Source organism: Glycine max, chromosome 16 (assembly GCF_000004515.6).
Source record: "Glycine max cultivar Williams 82 chromosome 16, Glycine_max_v4.0, whole genome shotgun sequence".
NCBI classification, from domain to species: Eukaryota; Viridiplantae; Streptophyta; class Magnoliopsida; order Fabales; family Fabaceae; genus Glycine; species Glycine max.
In genome coordinates this window covers 4,903,972-4,925,427 of record NC_038252.2, presented here as the reverse complement: position 1 = coordinate 4,925,427, position 21,456 = coordinate 4,903,972, and the positions used below count along the sequence as shown (strand labels likewise).

At 30.9% G+C, this 21,456-nt stretch overlaps 2 protein-coding genes across 3 annotated transcripts in view; both read right to left on the bottom strand.

Annotated features, from left to right (window-relative positions):
- Nucleotides 1-3,861: 3,861 nt before the first annotated feature.
- Nucleotides 3,862-16,175, bottom strand: LOC100804605 (acyltransferase-like protein At3g26840, chloroplastic). Of its 2 annotated transcripts, none has more exons than XM_003548456.5 (14): nt 15,632-16,175; nt 13,159-13,210; nt 12,923-12,978; nt 12,556-12,714; nt 11,808-11,912; nt 10,791-10,897; nt 10,333-10,454; nt 7,413-7,527; nt 7,117-7,247; nt 6,609-6,975; nt 5,266-5,379; nt 4,421-4,506; nt 4,231-4,340; nt 3,862-4,082 (listed from the first exon to the last, which is right to left on the bottom strand). In XM_003548456.5, exons 1-14 carry the CDS (start codon nt 15,948-15,950, stop codon nt 3,892-3,894), a joined length of 2,034 nt encoding a protein of 677 aa, XP_003548504.1. In that variant the 5' UTR covers nt 15,951-16,175; the 3' UTR covers nt 3,862-3,891. The 2 variants fall into 2 exon arrangements, with proteins under 2 accessions (XP_003548504.1, XP_025981829.1); XM_026126044.2 differs by lacking the exon at nt 15,632-16,175 and adding an exon at nt 13,294-13,429.
- A 2,959-nt stretch (nt 16,176-19,134) lies between these two features.
- Nucleotides 19,135-21,456, bottom strand: part of LOC100804077 (acyltransferase-like protein At3g26840, chloroplastic) — an 11,694-nt gene continuing 9,372 nt past the window's right edge. The window contains exons 11-14 of the mRNA XM_006598942.4: nt 20,930-21,043; nt 19,842-19,927; nt 19,599-19,708; nt 19,135-19,523 (exon numbers count right to left, since the gene is read on the bottom strand). Of these exons, the coding sequence (XP_006599005.1) occupies nt 19,330-19,523; nt 19,599-19,708; nt 19,842-19,927; nt 20,930-21,043 (504 nt within the window). The 3' untranslated portion in view covers nt 19,135-19,329. The remainder of the gene's footprint in view (nt 19,524-19,598; nt 19,709-19,841; nt 19,928-20,929; nt 21,044-21,456) is intronic.

Sequence of the window (21,456 nt, the reverse complement as noted above, 5' to 3'; positions counted from 1 at the left end):
TTCTTTTTCTCAATATATATTTGTTTTTAATGTTTTAAGGATATTGATTAAAAAATAAATAAAAAGTATTAAAGTTACAATGAAATTAAATTATAAATTAAGTAAATAATGTGTACTATGTTAGTGTAAATGATTTTTATACCATTATTCAATTATAAATTATAATATAAATTAAGTTAATTTATTAAATTTTATAATAATTATATTATCTTATGAGTTATAAGGTTGATTGGGTAGTAAAAAAAGAAGAAATGATAGAAAAGGTCGTTATTGGATTCTCCCACCAACAATAAAAAGTTAATAATTAACGATTGTTGATAAAAAAATTATATTATCTCATATTTAATGTGATTTCTATTTGACTGATTATATATATATATATATATATATATATATATATATATATATATATATATATATATATATATATTCGAATTAAAACATAAGAAAATAAAACTGATTCACATAATTAAATAAATAAGTTAACATGATTTAATTTTGATAGTTTCAATGAAAAATCCCTTCATTTTTTAAAGTATTATTTACTTTTAATTGCAGAGGACAAAAAGAAAAGGATATTTGAGAGATCATATAATTAAATAGGGAAAAATTAATTAAAACTTTGTTTGTATTTTTTTTTTGTCTAAACCTTCCCGTTCATCATCGGGAGAAATGATTTTGATTAATCCGAAATTTGACCGGAAGAAAAGTAAAATTTAATTAAGAACTATTTCCGTCAAGAATCAAACTCGAGTAATATTAGAACGATTCAATCTTTAACTTCAACATATTAACTATTTGTGTCTGATCACTTGGTTACTTTGCTTGTATTTTAATTCATTACATAATTTTTTCCTATATTTTTAATTGAAAAGAGTATATGAATATTTATTAACATTTCTTTTCTTTTAATGTTTCCTTCTTGTTATTTCTGTTATTTTAAAATTAAGAAAGTCAAGAGTATTCACGAGTGAATTTGGCAAAATCTATGTTCCAGCCCCAATCAAAATTGACAAATTGAGTTTGTGTTTCAAAAATTTGAAACCCAACTCAAATCAATCCAGCCGGTCACAAATAAGTTGAGTTAGGTTAGGTCAATGGATTTTTAAATTGAAATTAATTTTAGATTTTAAAATAATTTTAGAAAAATGAAATAAAAGCAAATAATTATTTATATTGCATAAGTCGTGGCTTACATTCTATTACATCTCTAACGCCTGAAAATTCAGTTAACACAAGATAATCTAGCACTCACATCTAATATATAATTCAATTAATTTGCAACATTATTTGCGAGATAAATTTTCATCCTATCCTGAATGTTTTTAATCTCAGAGAAGACATACTTAAAAGAATTCCATTGATTATTATATTCTTTTCAACAATATCTTAGTTCAATTAGAAAAATTGTTATATACATTTGTAACTATATTCAAACTTTGAATTATTGGGATCAATCTAGTGATAGAGAATTTAAGTAGCACAAATAAAGTCATAGGTTTAAAATTTAGTGTTATCATTATAATTTTTTTTACTATATTCAAACTTTTTTAATAAGAAAATTGTAAAAATAGTAATTTTATAATTAAAGATTTTCTTAAAAATATACATTACTTTAAAAGAAAAAAAAAGTTAAAAAGAGAAGTATTTGTTGTTTTTTTTCCCCTAAAATAAGACATCTCCATAACTAAAAACTATGAGACCAACTCTCAAGGCATAGAGTTAAAAATTATTTAAGTGAGTTTTGTTTCTTACAACAAGTCTTTTTCATATGCTCCATTTAGAAATCGAACTCCCTGAAACTCAGTGATCTATCAATTGACTGAAACTTGTTGGTAGAGAAGTATTTGTTGTCAAAATATATAATGCAGAGAGAGCAAAGAGTCGTGGCCAAGGGCACCAAGTCCCCCACATATGGGGGTTCTGTCCATTAGTGCCTGAAAGAGTAGCCTCAGCTCTCCCACCCCCACAAACTTGTCAACTACTGGACGTGTTAATTTGCCGAGATCGATATTATAGAGATTGAAACTTGCCAATCCATTTTCAGGAGGTTGTTAGACCTTGTGCATGTGCATGTGCATGTTGGACCTAGCAACGGACCACGTATATGAGGTTATAAATGAAATAAAGATAATATAAACATGTAATGAATGGTGTCATTCATTTTTCCAAAACTATAATAATGAAATAAATGGAGAGGGAAAAAAAATAGAGAGGATAATTTTTCACGTCTGGAAGGTTGCATGGTTCCCAAGATCCTTGTAGGATAAAAGACCCATTCTGATAATAGCAAGCAGTTCAGACCCCAACCTTTTTTATTTGTTTGTTATATGTAGAATACTATAGAATTCATTTTTGATGCTATTTTCTTTATGTTTATTAGTCTTTTGTTTCTTTTTCTTGGAGTAAAGTCTTTTTTATTCTAAGAGTTCTATAATTTTTATGTAAATGGATATAATTAGATAAAATTATAAATGGTCACAATTTCTAAAGGACAATATATTAATTCAATTTTTTTTGGGGTATTCAAAGGGGTTTAAAGCCCAAAAGAGGAGATTACTCTTTTGTAAAGTGTGGGTAGAGATTTGCAACAAAGAAGCGATCCAGTAAATCATATAATCAACCTTCATATTGCACGCCGGACTAGTCATTACATCTGCACACCTATTAGTCTCCCTCCCTCTCTATATATATGAATAACAGAAATTGTCCTTATATTAACCTCAAATTTGAGAGTTAAAAAAAATTTAAAAAAACTTTTAAAAAAGTAAAGGACATATATTAAAAAAGATAAAATATATAGGAGTGTATTTTAACAACAAAAAAATACTAAGTGTCTACTTGAGCATTAACAGTATGTTATTCAAGTCTCAGTAATTTTTATTAATTCGAATTTGTTTCTACAGGTCTGTGTGCTCCCATACATGAGACATCATTGTAACCGTTTACTTTGAGAAATTTGGTCTTCAACTAAGAAGAGTACACAAGATCAATGTTTACGTCAAAGGTTTGCTTATCATTTTTCCTTAGACTCCCCTTATATTAATTAGAAGGGTATGCGTAGCAAATCCTTATTTCTCTTTCACAATTTATAAACACAAGTTCTTTTTTAAAAAAAAATAATATTATTTTTAAGTTAAATATGCCTGAAATTCGTTATGTTTAAAAGGTTTTTCTCCTAATTACAAAAAAAAAATAACATTTTTACCATCTTAATTTTTTACTAATACTAATTAGTCTTTTGATATTTTTTCATACATAATATTCAATTTAAATAGCATTCAATAGAATGTTATGTACTATTTTTTGAAATAATGTGTAAATGATTATGTCTTTTTGGCATAATGTTAAGTAAAATTAGGTAAAATAATTATTACTTAAATAATTTGGTAAATTTCCATAATTTTATTTTGTAATTAATGATTCATATTTAATTCATGAATTTTTTTTCAGGTGACTTAGAGTTGCTAAGAATTTTAACAGGAAAATGGAGTGAAGATCTTGAAGCAAAGTCATCGGGTACCATTTAATTAGCTAGTCTTGATTTTAATATTGTGAAGTACTAGGTACTTAGTTATATAAGTTCCTTTCCCTTTTGGTTAAATTATGTTTTTTTTGCACCATATTGGATTGTATAACTCATTAATTGATTTATGCATGTGCTTTCTTATTATTTTACTAGTATTATTTTTTATATTTAATTTTTCACTACAAATGTAAATTAATGTGAAAATTAAGTGAATAGATATTATTAAATTTAGGGGCATTTTATTTAATATTATTTTGTTGTCTAAATATTATTATTTAGTATATTTTAATTTGAAAAATAATTAAAATAAAAATTAGGCAATTTCAGTTTTCTTAACATAAAAAAATATATTTATTTTTCATTTAAATTTCAAATGTTGGAACATCAGACTCAAAGCCATGACTGGCCTGGTATAATAGGCGAGGCCCTAAACCTCTGTAGGGGTCGCTTTCTCTTTTCTCCTTTAAATAAGCAATACATTTCTCAACCTCAGATTTCACTTGTAAATATAACTCTTGAGATTTCTGCTTGTCTCTCAGTTCTTGTTCCCTTCCTGTCAAACAATATCTCATTAAATTTAAGGAAAAATCATTTTTAAATTTTAACACCATATATACTTCATGGACAATATTCCAAGCTGTACAGACAACTCAGCAAAATAAAAATAAAAATGCCAAGCTGTAAATATGCATAGGGCATACCTTTCGTTTCCAATGGTTTTCCAAAATAAAAGTAGAACCGGCCAGGAACTTTAGGCAAAATCAAAGGCAAATGCACTTGTTGATTTGCCACCTCACCACCAGCATCATTCCTATATAATAAAGATGTATATATAAAATGTTATATTTCATAATCTGGTATGAATTATAAAAAAAACACCAAACAAGATACCTCAAGTGCGCAGTCTCCTTTGTGAGGCTTTCTATTTCAGACCTAAAGTAAGGAATTTTCACCAAGTCGTCATAATCAAAAACTACCTGAAAAGACCAATGTGATATGATGTGTTATGGTAAATCCATGTCCAAGGCATCCACAGATCATGGGAAAATGAAATTCAAAGATGGAGATATTCATGCATTAAGAGGGAGAGAGAAATAAAATATGGAAAACTCTCGGGGAGTGTTTGGAAGGGGAGAAGTTTTTTCACGTCCTGGAATCATGAATCTTGAAAATCATGTTTTCTAGGAACGAATAAAATCTGTTTGGTCGGAAACATTTAGATAAGTATCAGACGCTTCCTTAGTTTCTAAATATTTAATTTAGGACCATTCAATAAGTAAAACTACGATAACATAAGCTGTCCCGTGAATTGCAAAGCCTTTCCCAATTACTCAGCTCTCTAACACATGCAAATACATACAAAGACACAGAGAAAGAGAGATAATTTATTTATTTATTTATTTAATATCAATCTTTAAGAAATTTTCCAATCGTGTCCTATCACTTCATGTAAATAACTTAGGCTGACTATGCTACTACAACTACCTGCAAAGTCAAAATCCTTCATTGATGTGTTAACAAACACTTAGATGACATTGAAAAAAATGCATGTCACTCACAGTGAACCAAAATTAAATCATAATGCTCAGAGAAAAGTTTGTAAATATGAGAAGTTTAGTAGAATTATGCTTTCTATATATAAAAACAATTGGTCATGCTTTGCCTGATACAAGCATTTTCAGGCTATAATAAATTCATAGAGGAAAATGATTGGTTCAGAAAAGACCAAAACTTACTTGACCAATGTCATCTTCTCCAACTACACCAAAAGGTACTATTTTGGCTCCAAATCTTGCTGCCATCCTTACAAACTCGGATTGTTCAGGCCAGAATAACTTGTATTCTTCACCCTGAGAATTAATGCAATGTTGGAGATTTTAAACGACTCTGGTATATTTCAAAGCATAAATAGAGACAGAGACAGATAAAGTGAGCCTAAAAAATTTCATATTAAGTGTGTGTTTCATTTAAGTTACATTCCAAAATTAATCACATTTCCCGCACACCCCCCCCCCTCCCCTCTGCAAATAGAGATTACTTCTCATGAAAAAGTTTTTCCAAACAAACAGGTAATGGATGTGCGAATGATACAATATGCATTTCCTTTCATTTTTTTAAAACTTGAAAGATACCCCAACATCTTATACGTTTACACTCAGTGTTCCTCCTCAGAACTCTGCCTTTGTCGTACCATAAGAAGATGTGATAGATACTGAAAGGGAACTAAGGCGCTAGACAGTTGTTCCCCGTGTTTTAAAGGATAAAACTCTTTGTAGAGGTAAATCTGGTGTGTATTAGAGGAAACCCTTTATTTATACTCAAATCTGGCCCAAAAACCAGATTATTTGTATCTTTTTTTAGAATTCAATGTGTGATTATTTCTTGAGTCTAACAGCTACAAGACTTGTGATGTTGTATGGAACTAAATCTTGGATGGAAAATGCTAACAAAATAATAAACTCAATGTAACAAAGATGTGAATGCTTCATAAGATGAGTGGACATAATATGATAATAGACAAGAAAGGATTAGGAATTTGGAGAGAAAGTTGAGGTAAAAAGTATCGTAAAACAATCCATGAAGCATACCATGGGTTATATGTACATGTGTGGAGAAGACCTAGAAAATCCCCACTATGCAAGAGCAAATCAAAATGAGACTAGTCCAATAGCTAGAGGCAAAAGGAAGACTTAAAAAAGCAGTAAGTGTTAAGCCATTAAGAATATAAAGATCAATAGTTTATCTATAAACATGGCTTGGTCGTTGTAATAAAGGGAGAAGTTATAATTTTGTTCTCCAGCATATCTACAACCTATGACATTTCATGCAATTTCCTTTTTTTCTCTTTGTTTTTGCTTAAATGAAAATTAAAATACAGAATAGTGATATCAGATAATTAATTCAATTCATATAAGTTTCACACGCTCTTTTCCAAAATTTAGCCCAGCCTTGGGTATTTTTGTTCAAGATAGTATAATTCAAGCCATAGACCTTAGAAGTAGTCAAATGAGCAAATCCATGATTCCATGTAAAAGATGAAACTCACTGGTAATAGAAAGAGTTATTTATTGAGATTTACCTTCCTATGAAAAGCCTCGCGTATCCCTCCAGGATATAATAGGACATGAGACTTGGAAGAAAAAAGCTTGTAGAGGTTGGTTGGTGCTACAGGCACAGCACCCATGATTCTGAGACCGTCAAAATAAGATACATCTGGCAATTTTCCTTTTTTAGTTCTCATAAAAAACAAGGGATGTGCTATCCCTCTAACAACGATATTTCTTTCAGAAAAAATTCTACACCACAGGGGAACTTTGTCTAATCCCAGTAGCATGTGGTCCCCAACAAACAAAACAGGCCCCTCTGAAGGAATTCCAGCAAGGCCTTTTACAATAGTCCCATCCTCCAAAGTTGAGAGCATTACAGTTGAGACAAGGTTATACAAACTGGAAGCATTATAAGTGAAAGGTGTCAATGTTATAACTAGTTTCATTATACTGCAATCAGTTAATCAATATATATATACTATGAAGTCTCTTGTCGATTGCAATTGATGGCTTATATGATCAAATTAACCTTGTTTATACCTGTATGATTCTGTTACTTTTCTGGCTTCTTCAGGTGTTGGTGGTATATAATCTGATATATAGTCATGAGACTTGCCGCGGCGGTAGTATGAAGTGCCCTTGACTATAGTTACCAGGTCAATGCTGTCCTCCTGTTAGCAGTGGACAGAGGAATCATATTAAAGTTTGTTTGAACTTCCAACTTATATTTGATATCTTTTTACTCTTATCAGATGAAAAGTATCATGATGCATGCCTGAATGCAAATGACAAGGACAAGCACGTATGCAGAAAAGTAGAATGGGAGAAATTTATACCAGGAATAGGAAATGGCCACTGTCATTAAATTTACGAAGTTGGCTTTTAGATCTAGGCAGTAACTCCAGTAGTCTTTCACCTTCCTGTTGACTAGGCAGTAACTGATCATTTCCACTAAAAGGGAAAATAACAAAGTAAGTTTCACTTCATACACTTTAAAATATGCTGTGTATATGTGATATTAGGTAGGATGAAGCTGTTGTCTCTAAAGTAAGGATTGGCTCCATTGAAGGCCACATAGATTTGAAACTAATTTTTAATGTTTTATATGTCCTTGAAATCAATCAAAACCTTTTAAGAGTTCCTCAGTTGCTGGAAAAAGGTTATAAGGTGTTGTTTGAAGACAAAAATTGCACGAATGAAGACTCAAAAGGTAGAGAGGTGTTCAATGTTCAAATGAAAGGAAAAAGCTTTTCTTGGATTTCATGAACAAGGAGCAGGCTGCAATGCAGAAAGAGGTTAGCAGTATGGTACTTTGGTACGAGATTGGACCATTTCCATCACAACGCTCCAATGTTTATGAAGAAGAACAATCTAGCAAAAAATTCCCTTGAATTAGAAGAACTTCCTGCATGTGCTATCTGCCAATATGGAAAGCAAACAAGGCTCTCTTTTCCACAAAATTAGGCTTGGAGGGCTATGGAAAGGCTGCAATTAATACAAACAGATGTTGGAGGGCCCATGAGCACATCATCACCGAATAGGAGTACATATTATATTGTTTTCATTGATGACAACACAAGAATGTGCTGGATTTACTTAAATGAAGTTTAAATCTGAAGCTGCTCACATCTTTTAGAAGTTTAAAGCTTGGGTGGAAACTCAAAGAAAGTGCAAACTGTGTTTATATTATTTTTTGTCCTTAAAATGCTTTAGATAGTGCTTTTTCACTGTTCAAAACTTTTTTTTACTACTCAAAGCGCTATCTAAAGTATTTTAAGGATGGAAAACAAAACAAACATATTTTGCAAGGACTAAAACAAAGAAATTTTTTTGCAGGGACGAAAATGAAAAGAACGTTAAATTATAGGGACCAAAAATATATTTAAGCCTCAAATCTAACAATGGAATTGAATTCCTTTCAAAAAAATTAATAAGTTTTGTGAAGATGCAGGCATAAAACAGCCGTTGATAGTACCTTATTCACCTCAACAAAATGACCCTGCAGAAAGGAAGAACAAGACAATTATGGAGATGACTAGGTGCTTGCTTCATGAAAAAGAATTGCCAAAGAAATTCTGAGTGGAAGCCTTAAGTACTGCAGTATTTTTGCTGAACAGGCTGCCAACAAAAGCTTGGCAAAAAAAAAAAAAAAGACACCATTTGAAGCATGGTATGGTTGCAAACTCAAGTTGCTTAATCTGAAGATATTTAAGTTGTTTGTGCTTCTCTTACACTCCTCAGGTTAAGAGAGACAAACTGGACAAGAAAGCAGAACTCAGAATCTTTGTAGGCTGTAGCTTAATTTCAAAGGCCCACAAGATGTATTTAGCACACCATGACAAAGTAATTGTTAGCAGGGATGTGAAATTCTTGGAGTTAGAAAGCTGGAGCTGGGAAGATGACAAGAAGATTGATTTTCAAGAGAATGATGACATAGGTGAAGAACCTGCCACAGGAACAAGATCACTTTCTGACATTTATCAAATGTGGAACATTGCCATCATGGAACCAGGAACCTGCTGGATATAAAGAAGTTGTAACTAATAAAAAATAGATAGATGCAGTGGAGAAGCTCACAACTATTGAAAAAATCATACAAGGGAATTGGTGGACAAACATAAGAAAGCTATTGGAGTCCGAAGATGAAGCTGAAAGGGTTGATGAAAGGTTAAAGCTTAATAGCGTGTTTGATGCATTTAACAGCAACCAGACAGACCACACATTATGTATGTTGTGAGTTTACTATCAAGGTGCATGCACTATGCTAGTTGATTATGGAATAACATTCAGTCAAGCTAAAATTTTCATCTTCTTGGTTACTCTAATAGTGATTGGGTAGGATGTGTTAATCATACGAGAAGCACCTCAGGTTATTACTTCACTTTAGGTTCTGGCGTGTTTTCATGGTGTTCTAAAAAACAATAACTTATAGCTCAATCAACAGCACATGCAGAGTATATAGCTGCTACTTTTTGTGAACCAAGCTCTTCAAATCAGAAAGCTTATGACAGACTTGACCATGGAACAAATAGAAAGCACACATATCTTTATGGACAACCTAGCTGCAATTTCAATTGCTAATTATATACTGTTCCATGGCAAAACGAAACAATTATAGATCAAGTTTTTCTAAGAGAAGCTCAGTAGGATGGAGAAGTGCAACTTGTTTATTGTAGAACAGAACATCAGAATGCTGAGATCCTAACAAAGGCACTTCCTAAAGGAAAATCTGAGTTCTTGAGGAAAAAACTTGGAATATACTAGAAGTTGCCAATATTTGAAGAGTCAAATACTTCCCTAATTTTTAGGCAATAAAGAGTCAAATAGCTATTAGAATCAGAATATTTTGATTCTCTTTTTTTAGTTTAAGCTCATCACTAGCAGATGTTATGCGATTCTAATTTTCTTATTACTGTCTTATTCCTTATTCCTGTATAAAATACATGTTTTGCTACTCAATAAAATTATGCCTTCTACAATTCAGATTTTTCTCTCTTGTTCTTTCTTGTTACAGCCCTCTATATTTATCAAATAACAAACAGAAATCCTACTAGGTTAATCATAATGCAATCTTATTTTAAGATAAAAATCAATTACTTTTACCATCTAAGCTTTTAATTGTTGGCCAAGTTAACCTATTGTAGTTTAACTATATGATGTACTTCACATCCAGCAGAAAGTGAAAAGTTAACAATGTACTTGTTATGATTCCATATTATGACAAATTTAAGATGTACAATGTCAAAGAGAAAGAACCTGCAAAGTATCAAAGTCTGAGCTTTGATAGCATAAAGGCGTGAAAGGGCATAAGCAGAAGCTGACTTAAGCATCTTCAGTTTCCACACAAGTGTTTCTTTTGGTAATATGTCAGCAAGAACCTGAGAGTTCAATCAACAATAGATTTTCAATATTGAAAGTAAATGAAGGGAAAGTTCAAACTAAACACCAAGAAGCCAAAGTAAAGAAAATTCAGTCAAGTCAATCCACATTCTTCAAAAGTCCATTCCACTTTTATAAAGTTTTGGTTACAAGAAAGAAAAGGAAATAAGCAATCCAATTTTCAATTTAGATTTCTTCTGGAATATGCCCCATGCATTGTCATTACACCTCATATAAAATGCTTCACATATGCAACGCATAAAGAAAAAGTCACACACTGCTCTTCCAATAGGAATTTCTTTATTTTTTTTAACAAAGCAATAATTGAACCTTACGTGCAAAGATAATGAGAAAGTAGTAAAATCCTTCACTAGCTCTCCAGCTGTATTTTGTAGAGGGAGCCCTTGGACCACATTATCTAACACCATCCTCAGAGATTCACCTAATGTTATAAGAAATTTTGAAGGCATAAATGGAAATGGCATCAACTTCATAGGTAAAAGATACAGTATATAGGTTGTATGACAAATGATCTTTTCCTAAAAATTATTCAGCATTGATGGATGTTGAGGTAGAGAATATAGTATAAGTCCCTCATGAGTCATAACGTTGAAGTTAAGTACTTGCTGATTTAATATTTTAATTAACTAAAAAACTATGATTCATTAATCTTCAGTTAAAAATAATCAAAAGAAACAAAAAATGGGAAAATCTTGTTTCAAGTCACCATTTAAGTATTACATCATGAAAGAAACGACGAAGGGGAATTCATGATAAAAAAAATAATTATTTACAAGCTCCAGCAAAGGCATGAAACATTTATGTCATAAAGGAAGAAAATGATATAAATTCACAAAAATATCATAAAATGTAAAACAATGGAGCATAAATGCCACGAAAGATGCATGGAAATTATATGTAAATGACATGACATGACATCCATAAGCATTTCCCATTAATTAATTAAAAAGAAGAACATAAGAAAGGAATTAGCCCATGATTTAAAGCATTGAAAACAATCAGAAACTACAACTGACTAGGCAAAAGTTACTCACTGCTGAGACTGAGACAAAACTGTCTGGAAATATAAACAACCTACAAATGGAGCCTTTCACTAGATCCCCAGCATCAGGTTATGTATTTCAAGTGTGGTCCCTTTTCTTAAAGGATTTAATATCTTATATATAGTGCATGTTTACGAGAGCTTTTTTCAGAGGCAAGCTTATTTTCCAAAAGTTTCTCTCAAGCTCTTAGGGTGGAATTCAGACCCAAACACATATGTGATGGATCTTTAGAAAAGAGTTCTTAAATAAAGGTAAAAGCATAGTGCCTTCAGAGCAAGATACACAAACCTGTTGTTGATCTGAGAATGTTAGGCAGGGCAGGAGAGAATGGATCGGGCAAAGCTTCCAATAATGGTGTTAGAAGTTGCAGGTGTGACCTTCTGATCGAAGTAGCTGCCAAATAGGGTGGGGAAGGCGAGATCAGATATTTTATCCATCTTTAATTGATGCACAGTTACAGAAAATCAAATTGAATATTGTATTGGAATTTTTATTCAAAGCTCTAGCTAAGGAACTCATGTTCACTACACAGTTACACCATTCTCAAATGTCAATGAGTGGCATCGTTCTGAAAAGAATAATCCCCGCCATATTTGTAAGCAACATCAGACATTGGTGTCCAGGCTAAAGCTTACCCTCAAAATATCAACAAGCTAACTCCAAGCTTACGAGAAGGATGATACATTTGGGATAGCACCAACATGATCCAAGAATTAAAACCTTGAGTCAAGGCCAAACCAAGAATATATAGTAAATTTTAATTTGTACTCAATGTGTGATCCACTTCTTCAACATTTTCTTGCATCCACTCACTCACATGTGGACTACTCTAACATTTACAACTTTCATTTGTCAAAATATTAATTGCCAAATTTTACATATCAGTGCACATATATAACAGTGAATTAGTAGTTCATTTTGGCTACGGGAGAAACTCTAAAGCTAAACTCTTACTTTCAGTCATGTTTATGGTGCTGAATTTTCTGGAACAATAAAACCCAAGAGAAAAAATCTTATCTACATCACTAAAAGTTACCTGGGTTCGCCAAAATCAGTACAAGATCAATATCAGAGCTAAGTGCTGCAACAGCCAGTGCAAGGCAAGCTCCTAAAGATTCTCCAACAAGATATATGGGTCTGTTTGGTGAACGTTGATATTCTGACCTAACTGTTCTCTCAACTATTTTCACTAGGTCTGCAAGAAGGAAGTATACAGAACAAACAAATTATGCTGGGATACATAACTGAAAAACGACATCAATTTTCTGAAGATGTAAAGAAGAAAAAGCATGTGATATCATTTTCAACACATTAAGCATGCTCATAATTAACCATTTTAAGAAAGAAGGAGCAAAAACAACAGAATGTACTAATGGTTAGTGACAGAGAGTTCAATATGGTACCTGTAAATGGTGTCCGATCAGCGACTGGAATATGCAAGCACCATATATCAAAAATCCTTCATTCAAGAAAAAAGAACAAAAAAACGTATTTCTCACATATCAGTAAATAACCCAAGAGCACCATCCAGCTAGAAGATACACTTTGGCTTCAAATTCATCTCATCACCTAATATGTGCATTCCTAAAATGACAATTTGGTGAGTGCAGTTAGGCCTTAAAATTAAATGAACTCAAACCTTCCCAGTTTCTGATGATGTAAAATAAGTCCAAGTCCCACGCCATCAATCCCTGTGAAATTTGAATGCAAGTTATTTTCACAAATTTATGAGCAACCTTGTTTGGAATGGATTAATGGAAGATATAAGGTTTACCTAATAGTTTTAAAAAAAAAAAACAAGAAGAAGAAGAGAGACAGCAGATTTGAATCCTCCACCTAACATTTCTGAGAAAACTAATATTTACCATGAAATTTGGAATGATGACATAAAGAATAGAAAAGCTTAGGACAAATCATGGCAGGAAAGCGAGAAGCCTGAAACATTAAAATGATTATATATTCAAGGATTAAATTAAAGCATTTTTTAATATGAGAACTAAAATAAAATGATTATATTCAAGGATTATATATTCATGGAATTTTGTGGGATTCCAAAAAATGTGAAAATGAGAATGTATATTCATATCTTTGTTTTCAAGGTAATTAAAAAATATTTTTGGATCTTTTATTTTCAGAAAAATAAGATATCAATAATTACATTAATTTTATATTGAAATGATTCTCATGAAAAGATGGTGAAAATATAAATTTTTTATGATGAGAATCATATTAATCATGTAAAATTTTTATTATATCTTTGATATTATCTCATTATCTAGAACTCTTATTTTAGATTATTTTGTGTTAATATGAATTTCACTTTACATTTTTCTTTATGATTCTTCTTTCTTTATTTCTTATCCTATTAAAGTTTTATTGTACATGTTTTGTGTTGCTTGTTTTTAATAAGGTTGAAGGAAATATTTTAATGTTGTCTTTTTAATAGAAAGATGTGATCAAGGAATTTATTAGAAAAATTTGTAAGATTTTTCACTGCTATTTGCAAATTATGTCTAGCCTTTATATCTTGTGTATGTGCATATAATAAGTTCTTTAATATAACATATATTTTTAGGAAAAAATAATGTGAACCCTAACATGTTTTTTTAAATATTCTTAGGAATATAAAAAAAAATTCCAACCAAATTAATAATTAAGCAAACATATTTTTCTTGGAATAACTAGGAATGACATTTCTTTCTAATACTTCTGGAACATGTTTGAAAACTTGACAAATTCTGTGAAACAAACACTTTCTATAATTATTTTTGGAAAAAATATGTTTTTAATTCCTATACTTCTACTTTTTCTTATTTTTAGTCCATAAAATTTCATATCATTCAATTTAGTCTTTATACTTTATTGAAAATATGTTTTTAGTCCCTCCACACATATTCTTCACAAACAGTGTTAATTTTTCCTATTAGAATTGACTTAGGATTTTTTTCTTTTTTTAAAAAAATTAATTACAATGACAAGATTTTTAAAAAAAAAAAAAGTTATTAAAATGTCCTTCAGACACATTAGACCCTAATTTTCAATTACTTTATTCACGTTTTCGTTTTCACTTTCTTTCTTTCATAGTTTGTGTTACAGTTCTATGAATTCGCACTATTCATCATTGATATTTGTACGTAGGAATTGTGGTTCGAAATCATAACTTATTTTTTCACAACCCGGATGAAAGAAATGCGCGTGTGAGGAGAAAATGTTGTTAAAAGCAAGAACCAAAATAATTCATTCTCCAAAAATTAATATTGTTTGTGAAGAATATGTACAGAAGAATTAAAAATATATTTTTAATAAAGTATAAGGACTAAATTAAGTCATATGAAACTTCATAAACTAAAAATGAGAAAAAGCAAAAATATAGAGAATAAAAACATTATTCTTTTATCAATCAATCTTAATTATTAATTTTCTTTTTAGGGAGTGATTCAAAGAGACAACACATGCAAGACAAACTATTTGGACTAACAAAAGGGAAGGGAATGGACGAGAATCGAGATGTCACTATTAACAATTTATAGGAAATACACGCAGGCAGCAGGAATAACAAGATTCCCCCGTCACTGTCGCCTACTCGCATGTCAAAATTAGCTATTAGTAAAAGGAAAGAGTAATGATCCTCGGATATCCTCTTTTTGCGAATAAACAAAGACAGCCAAAACTGAAGTCAAAATTGTGATAAACAAAGTAATAATACTTCAAAAAAAAAAAAACTAACGCCATGTAAAACAGTTTTAGTCTTTCTACTAAAAACTGATTATTGATATAATTTTTAAAATATTTTTTTTATAAAAATCAATAAATATTACATATGATACTTTTTCCGGTTCTTTTCATAAAAAAAACATATTTTAGAGTAAAATACACTCAAATTGATAGGAGATAATAATTTATAATTTATTTTACACCGTAAATATATAATTTTTTCATAAAGAATGAGAAGAAAAGAAAGAAAAAACTAGAGTACATCCAAAGAGGAGAGAAAAACAAGAAGGAAAAAAAGAAAATAACGGCAAAAAGATAACTGAAGGATTCACACACACAAAAAGCATGACAAAACAGCAAAAAGTAAAATAAATTAAAAAAAAAAAAAAAAAACTTACCTGGCAAAAAGAGCAGAAGAGGGGAGTTGTCCAATCGCGAAGCGCACTCCAACGGCGAAAACCACCGCGGCGGTCCACCGTCCGGTTTGATCAACTCCTTCGACCGCTCCAAATACTCATTCCAACCGTTCATGCGTCGCTTCTTCTTCTCTTCCCTACGCTTCTCTTTCTCCACCGTCGCCGGCGGAACCTGGTCCACCGACACGGCGAGGCGCGGAGTCGCAATCGGAGTCCGGCGGGAGTTCGTTTTTCCGTCCGGCGACGGCGGATAACGGCGGAAGAGTGCAGCGGAGAAGAGACGGGCTCCGGTGGCCGCCATGTTGGCGCGAGATTCGAATATGAAAAGCGCGTTTGTGATAATTAAGAAGGTAATACTATAATATATTGCGACGCGAGATATAAGATTAGTATTGCGATGAAGGAATGAGAAGAGAAGGAGATTAAAGAAAAGGTGTAATATATTATTGTGAAAGTCAGATATGAGCAACGCAAGGCTTGTTTCTTACATTCCGGATGTGACTGTGTTTGCACTGTGTCTCTGTTGCGTATTTCTGCTTCTCAATCTCATTGACCTCTTTTTTGTTTATCCACACCTAAAATTGTATTTTTCTTCTCTCGTGTATATTTTGTTTTTTATTGGGAATTTAAAATATTATAAGAAAATTTATAATAATTCTCACGATCTTTTCAACCAACTCAACTAAATATTGTTAACTTGTTTCTAATGTTTTAAGTATATTAATTTAAAAACTAAATAAAAATATTATTTAAAATAACAAAAGTATATTATATTAGAAATTGAGTAAATAGTGTGATGAATTATATATATATATATATATATATATATATCACATGTCAAATATACAGTATTGTTTTAGTATGCATTAAGAATATTTCTTAGTTCAAAATCACTAATGATAATTGTTTTTTATTCCTTTGATAAGGGAAATCGTCAAATATTTTTTTTTATAAGCCTTATTAATTTATGCATAATGTTATGTATCATATTGAATGTGTGAAGAATGTATTGATATTTTTAGTATTATTTTATTAAATTACCTTGGAAAATTATAACTTTTTTCAATATTTATATATTAATCTTTTAGTGGATTATTTATTGTTTAAAATATATGAAAATAACTATTTAATTACACTTTCAAGTGTTATTTGCCTATCAATGGGTTAATAATATCTAGAGCTATTTTGACTTGTCACTACTAGAAAAATTAATTTTTATGACATTGATTTTAAGTCGGTTGATAAACAACCCATCTTCGAAAAAAATGCAATGGTATTTTTGTAAATAAAAATTATCATTTTAAGACGATTTTGTGAAAATCATCTTAAAAATTATCATTTTAAGACGATTTTACGAAAATCATCTTAAAAATTTTCGATTATTTTTAAAATCTCTCTCTACTCTCCTCTGCCTCTTTATATTCTCACTCTCCCTCTCACTCTATGTGTCAACCTCTCATATTTTCCTGGGTTCATACCTTACTAGGAAGTAAGGATCCATTTTCCTAACAACTTACTCCACGTGAACCGTTTACAGTGTTTATTCATTTTCTTGTTACCTTTTAAATAAATCATGATATTATTATCTTTCTATCATTTTATATTTTTTAACTATTTTAACAACTAGCTTTAATGTACATTTCTAATTTAATAAAATGATTTTTTAACTTATATTTATCAGCTAACTTTTCAGTTTCTAGTTAATTTTTTTAATTAATTTTGTCAAACATAACCTAAGTAGTTAAATTAATTAACTAAATAAGAACCACTCACTTGTCAAGAAATAATTAAACAAATCAATATTACTTCATTCTTCTAAAAAGTTCTAACTCTCTAATTTTTTTCTATTTTACAAGTAAAAGTGACATTCCCATGGACATGCTACGAAGGCACGCAAGAAAAATTATGCTTCCAAAGACTTCTCGATTCTCATATACTTTCAATCGTAGACCTTTATGCCAAATTTTAATATTTTTCAGGAATAATTAGTCATTTTTATTTCTAAATATGTAATTCGCTGTCAAATACGTCTCTGAAAGATGACAAATCAAAATTTAGTTCATACAAGAAGTGTGACAAATATATTCATCCGTTAACTTTCATCCATCACCGTTAATAAAATAACCTACGTAACACAAAGGAACAAATTTGTCATTGAAATAATTGTGAACGTGGTCATCTCTAATTGTCATAGGGACATATTTGTCATATAATATATATATATATTTTTTACTTTTCACCACTCCACTAGTAAATGTGTCCCAGAAAAAGGTAAATACAAAATTATGTCCCCAAAAGTGTTAAAAGTGCGACAAATATATTCAAATGTTAATCGTAGATTGAGACTAAATATTATATAACGCAAACTTAAATATTATATAACAAAAATAAAGACTTACTAGTATGATATAATTCTCTCAAAATTTTGTTGTAATCATTATAAATTTTTTTAAATTATAATAATTAATCGCAATCTATTATTAACGTCCAGATATATTTGTCGTACTTTTTGTGAAAGTATAAATACATAATTTTGATGTTGCCAAAGATGAATCAAACAAAGTTGCTTTAAAGGATAAACATTGCTTCAAAATTAATGCAAGGTTGATTCAACAAACAAAACATTGCTTCAAGATTAACTCAAGATCAAGTTTTGTCTCAAAACAAAGTATTTCCAAAACATCAAAAGCTCTGGTAATCGATTATCAGAAGACAATTTTGAAAAATAGCTGTTAAAAAGAGTTTTGAATTTGAATTTTGAACCTGCAATCGATTACCAACCACGGAACTCTTGAAATTCAAATTCAAAAGTCATGATCCTTCAAAATATAACTATGTAATCGATTACCGATTATTAGTGAAAAAATTCAGAAAAAGTTTTTTGAAAAGACACATCTCTTCAAACCATTTTGAAAAGACACGAAGGACCTATATATATATGTGTCTACTTTCAAAAAGCAAGAGAGATATTCTAAGAAAATTTCATCGTCGACAATGCTCTCTCAACAACTATTGAACAAACACTTGCAAATCTATTGAGAGTTCATTCAGGAACTTTAATTTGTATCATTTACACTAAAGGAGAGAAATTTTTTTGTTTATCTAAAAAAATCAGTTGTAATCAAGAAACTGGTTGTCTCTTGAATTGTGAGTTTCCTGAACAAAAGATATTCCTCGAATGTTTAGAAGTTGTAAAAAGAATTTTTACAAAGTTAGTGAAAATCTCAAGTGGGTTACTTGAGGATTGAATGTAAGCACGAAAAGTTGTCGAACCAGTATAAATCGCGTTTGTATTTCTCTCTTCCCTTATCTTATTTATTTTATTGCAATCAATTTTATCTTACACATTTAAAAGAATATTGTTAAATTAATTACCAAATGGAATTTGATACACCCTAGAACTTCTTATCATGTGTCATGCACACACAAAACAAAATCCCTTTTAAATAGAACTTCAGTAGTTGTTCTCCTTCCCCATTAATCTATTATTTGCATTTTATCTCTTATTGATTTAAACCAGGTAAAATTGTAAAATGTTTCTATCAGAAATCGTGCCTTTTCGGCCTGAAAACAATCCTGAAACTAATATTCATTGTTTATCTCTAACCTAGGGAATGCAAAGGCCCCTTCAGAACCAATTAGAAAATTACCTTCTTTTTTTGTGTGTGTGTGCAAAACAATCAAATTTCAAATGTTGGAACTTCAGACTCGAAACCATGTGTAGCCTGGTATAATAGTCGAGGCCCTATACCTCTGTAGGGGTCGCTTTCTCTTTTCACCTTTAAATACGCAATACATCTCTCAACCTCAGATTTCACTTGTAAATATAACTCATGAGATTTCTGTTTGTCGTCTCTCAGTTCTTGTTTCCTCCCTGTCAAAAATATCTTTAACACCATTTTTCAAGGACATTCCGAGCTGTAAATAACTAAATATGCATTTAGCATACCTTCCGTTTCCAATGGTTTTCCAAAATAATAGTAGAACCGACCAGGAACTTTAGGCAAAATCAAAGGCATATGCACTGGCTGATTTGCCACCTCACCACCAGCATCACTCCTGGTTTTCAAATATATAAGGGATATATAATAATGTATATGCATACTTATTAGAAGATGGAAAAGAATGACAACAAAGATGTATATTTCATGATTTGGTAAGAATAAAAGAAAAACCACACCAAACAAGATACCTTAACTGCGTAGCCTCATTTGTGAGGCTTTCTATTTCCGACCTAAAGTAAGGAATCTTCACCAAGTCATCATAATCAAAAACTACCTGAAAGACCAATGTGATATGATGTGTTATGGTAAATCCATGTCCAAGGCATCCACAGATCATGGGAAAATGAAATTCAAAGATGGACATATTCATGCATGTTGGCACAAGAGATTTACAAAAAACATAAAATCTTAAAATACTCTCAAAAGACTGTCCAGCACTCACAAAGTTCTCAAAAAAGAGAAACTTGAAATCTGATATTCACACATTCATACATAGGGTGCAGCTGTTTTGATACAAATATAATATCTTACAAAAGTCAAGACTGAAGTTACTTCTACCAGACCACTTAATTGCTCATCTACCCATCATAAATACAAAGTCTAATACTTGTACTTTAGTCTTAAAGACTTTACTACTGCAGTAAGAATAAAATAAATACACAATCAGAATATAGTAGAGGACATCAGAAAATTCAGTAGCACTAACAATCCATTAAGTTAACAAGAGTGTTCTCTTACTTGTAGAGCCATATCTAACCTAAGATCGGTACAAAATATGGAAAAGTCAGTTTCTAAATATTTAATTAGGACCGTTGAATTATCAAAATAACGATAACATTTGCTGCCCCATGAAATGCAAAGCCTTTCCCAATTACTCAGATCTCTAACACATGCAAAAACATACACAAACACACACTTATAGAGAGATAGATAGAGTTTACTTTTGACCTAATATCAATGTTAAAAAAAAATCCAATCATGTGATATCTCTTTATGTAAATAACTTGAGTTGACTATGCTAACAACTACCTACAAAGTCAAAATCCTTTAATGATGTGGTAACACTATGGATGACAGTGAAAAAAATGCACTTCACTCACAGTGAAGCAAAAATTAAATCCTAAAGTTCATAGAGAAAAGTTTGTAAATATGGGTAGTTTACTTGAATTATGCTTTCCATAAAAACAATTGGTCACTCTTTGCCTGATACAATCATTTTCAGGCCATAATAGATTTGTAAAAGAAAAGGATTGGTTCAGAAAAGACCAAAACTTACTTCACCAAGGTCATCTTCTCCAACTGCACCAAAAGGTACAATTTTGGCTCCAAATCTTGCTGCCATCCTTACAAACTCAGATTGTTGAGGCCAGAATAACTTGTATTCTTCACCCTGAAAATTATTAAAATGCTGAAGATTTTAAACTATTCTAGTGTATTTCAAAGCACAAATACAGAGAGAGACAAATAAAGTGGGTCTAAAAAATAACCAAGCCCAAAAACATTTCATATTAAGTGGTGTTTCATTTAGCTTACTTTTGAATATTAATCACATCCCTCCCCTTTGCAGCTTCCTGGGAGAGCTTTTGAAAAAAGAGATTATATCTCATAAAAAAGTGTTTCCAAACAGGTAATGGATGTGAGAATGATACAATATGCATTTGCTTTCATTTTTTATGCCTGATTTTTTAAAACCTGAAAGATACCCCAACATCATCTTATATGTCTACACTCGGTGTTCCACCTCAGAACGCATCATATGACATTGGAAAATTGAATGCCAAGCATTTGATTGAAAAATCTTAC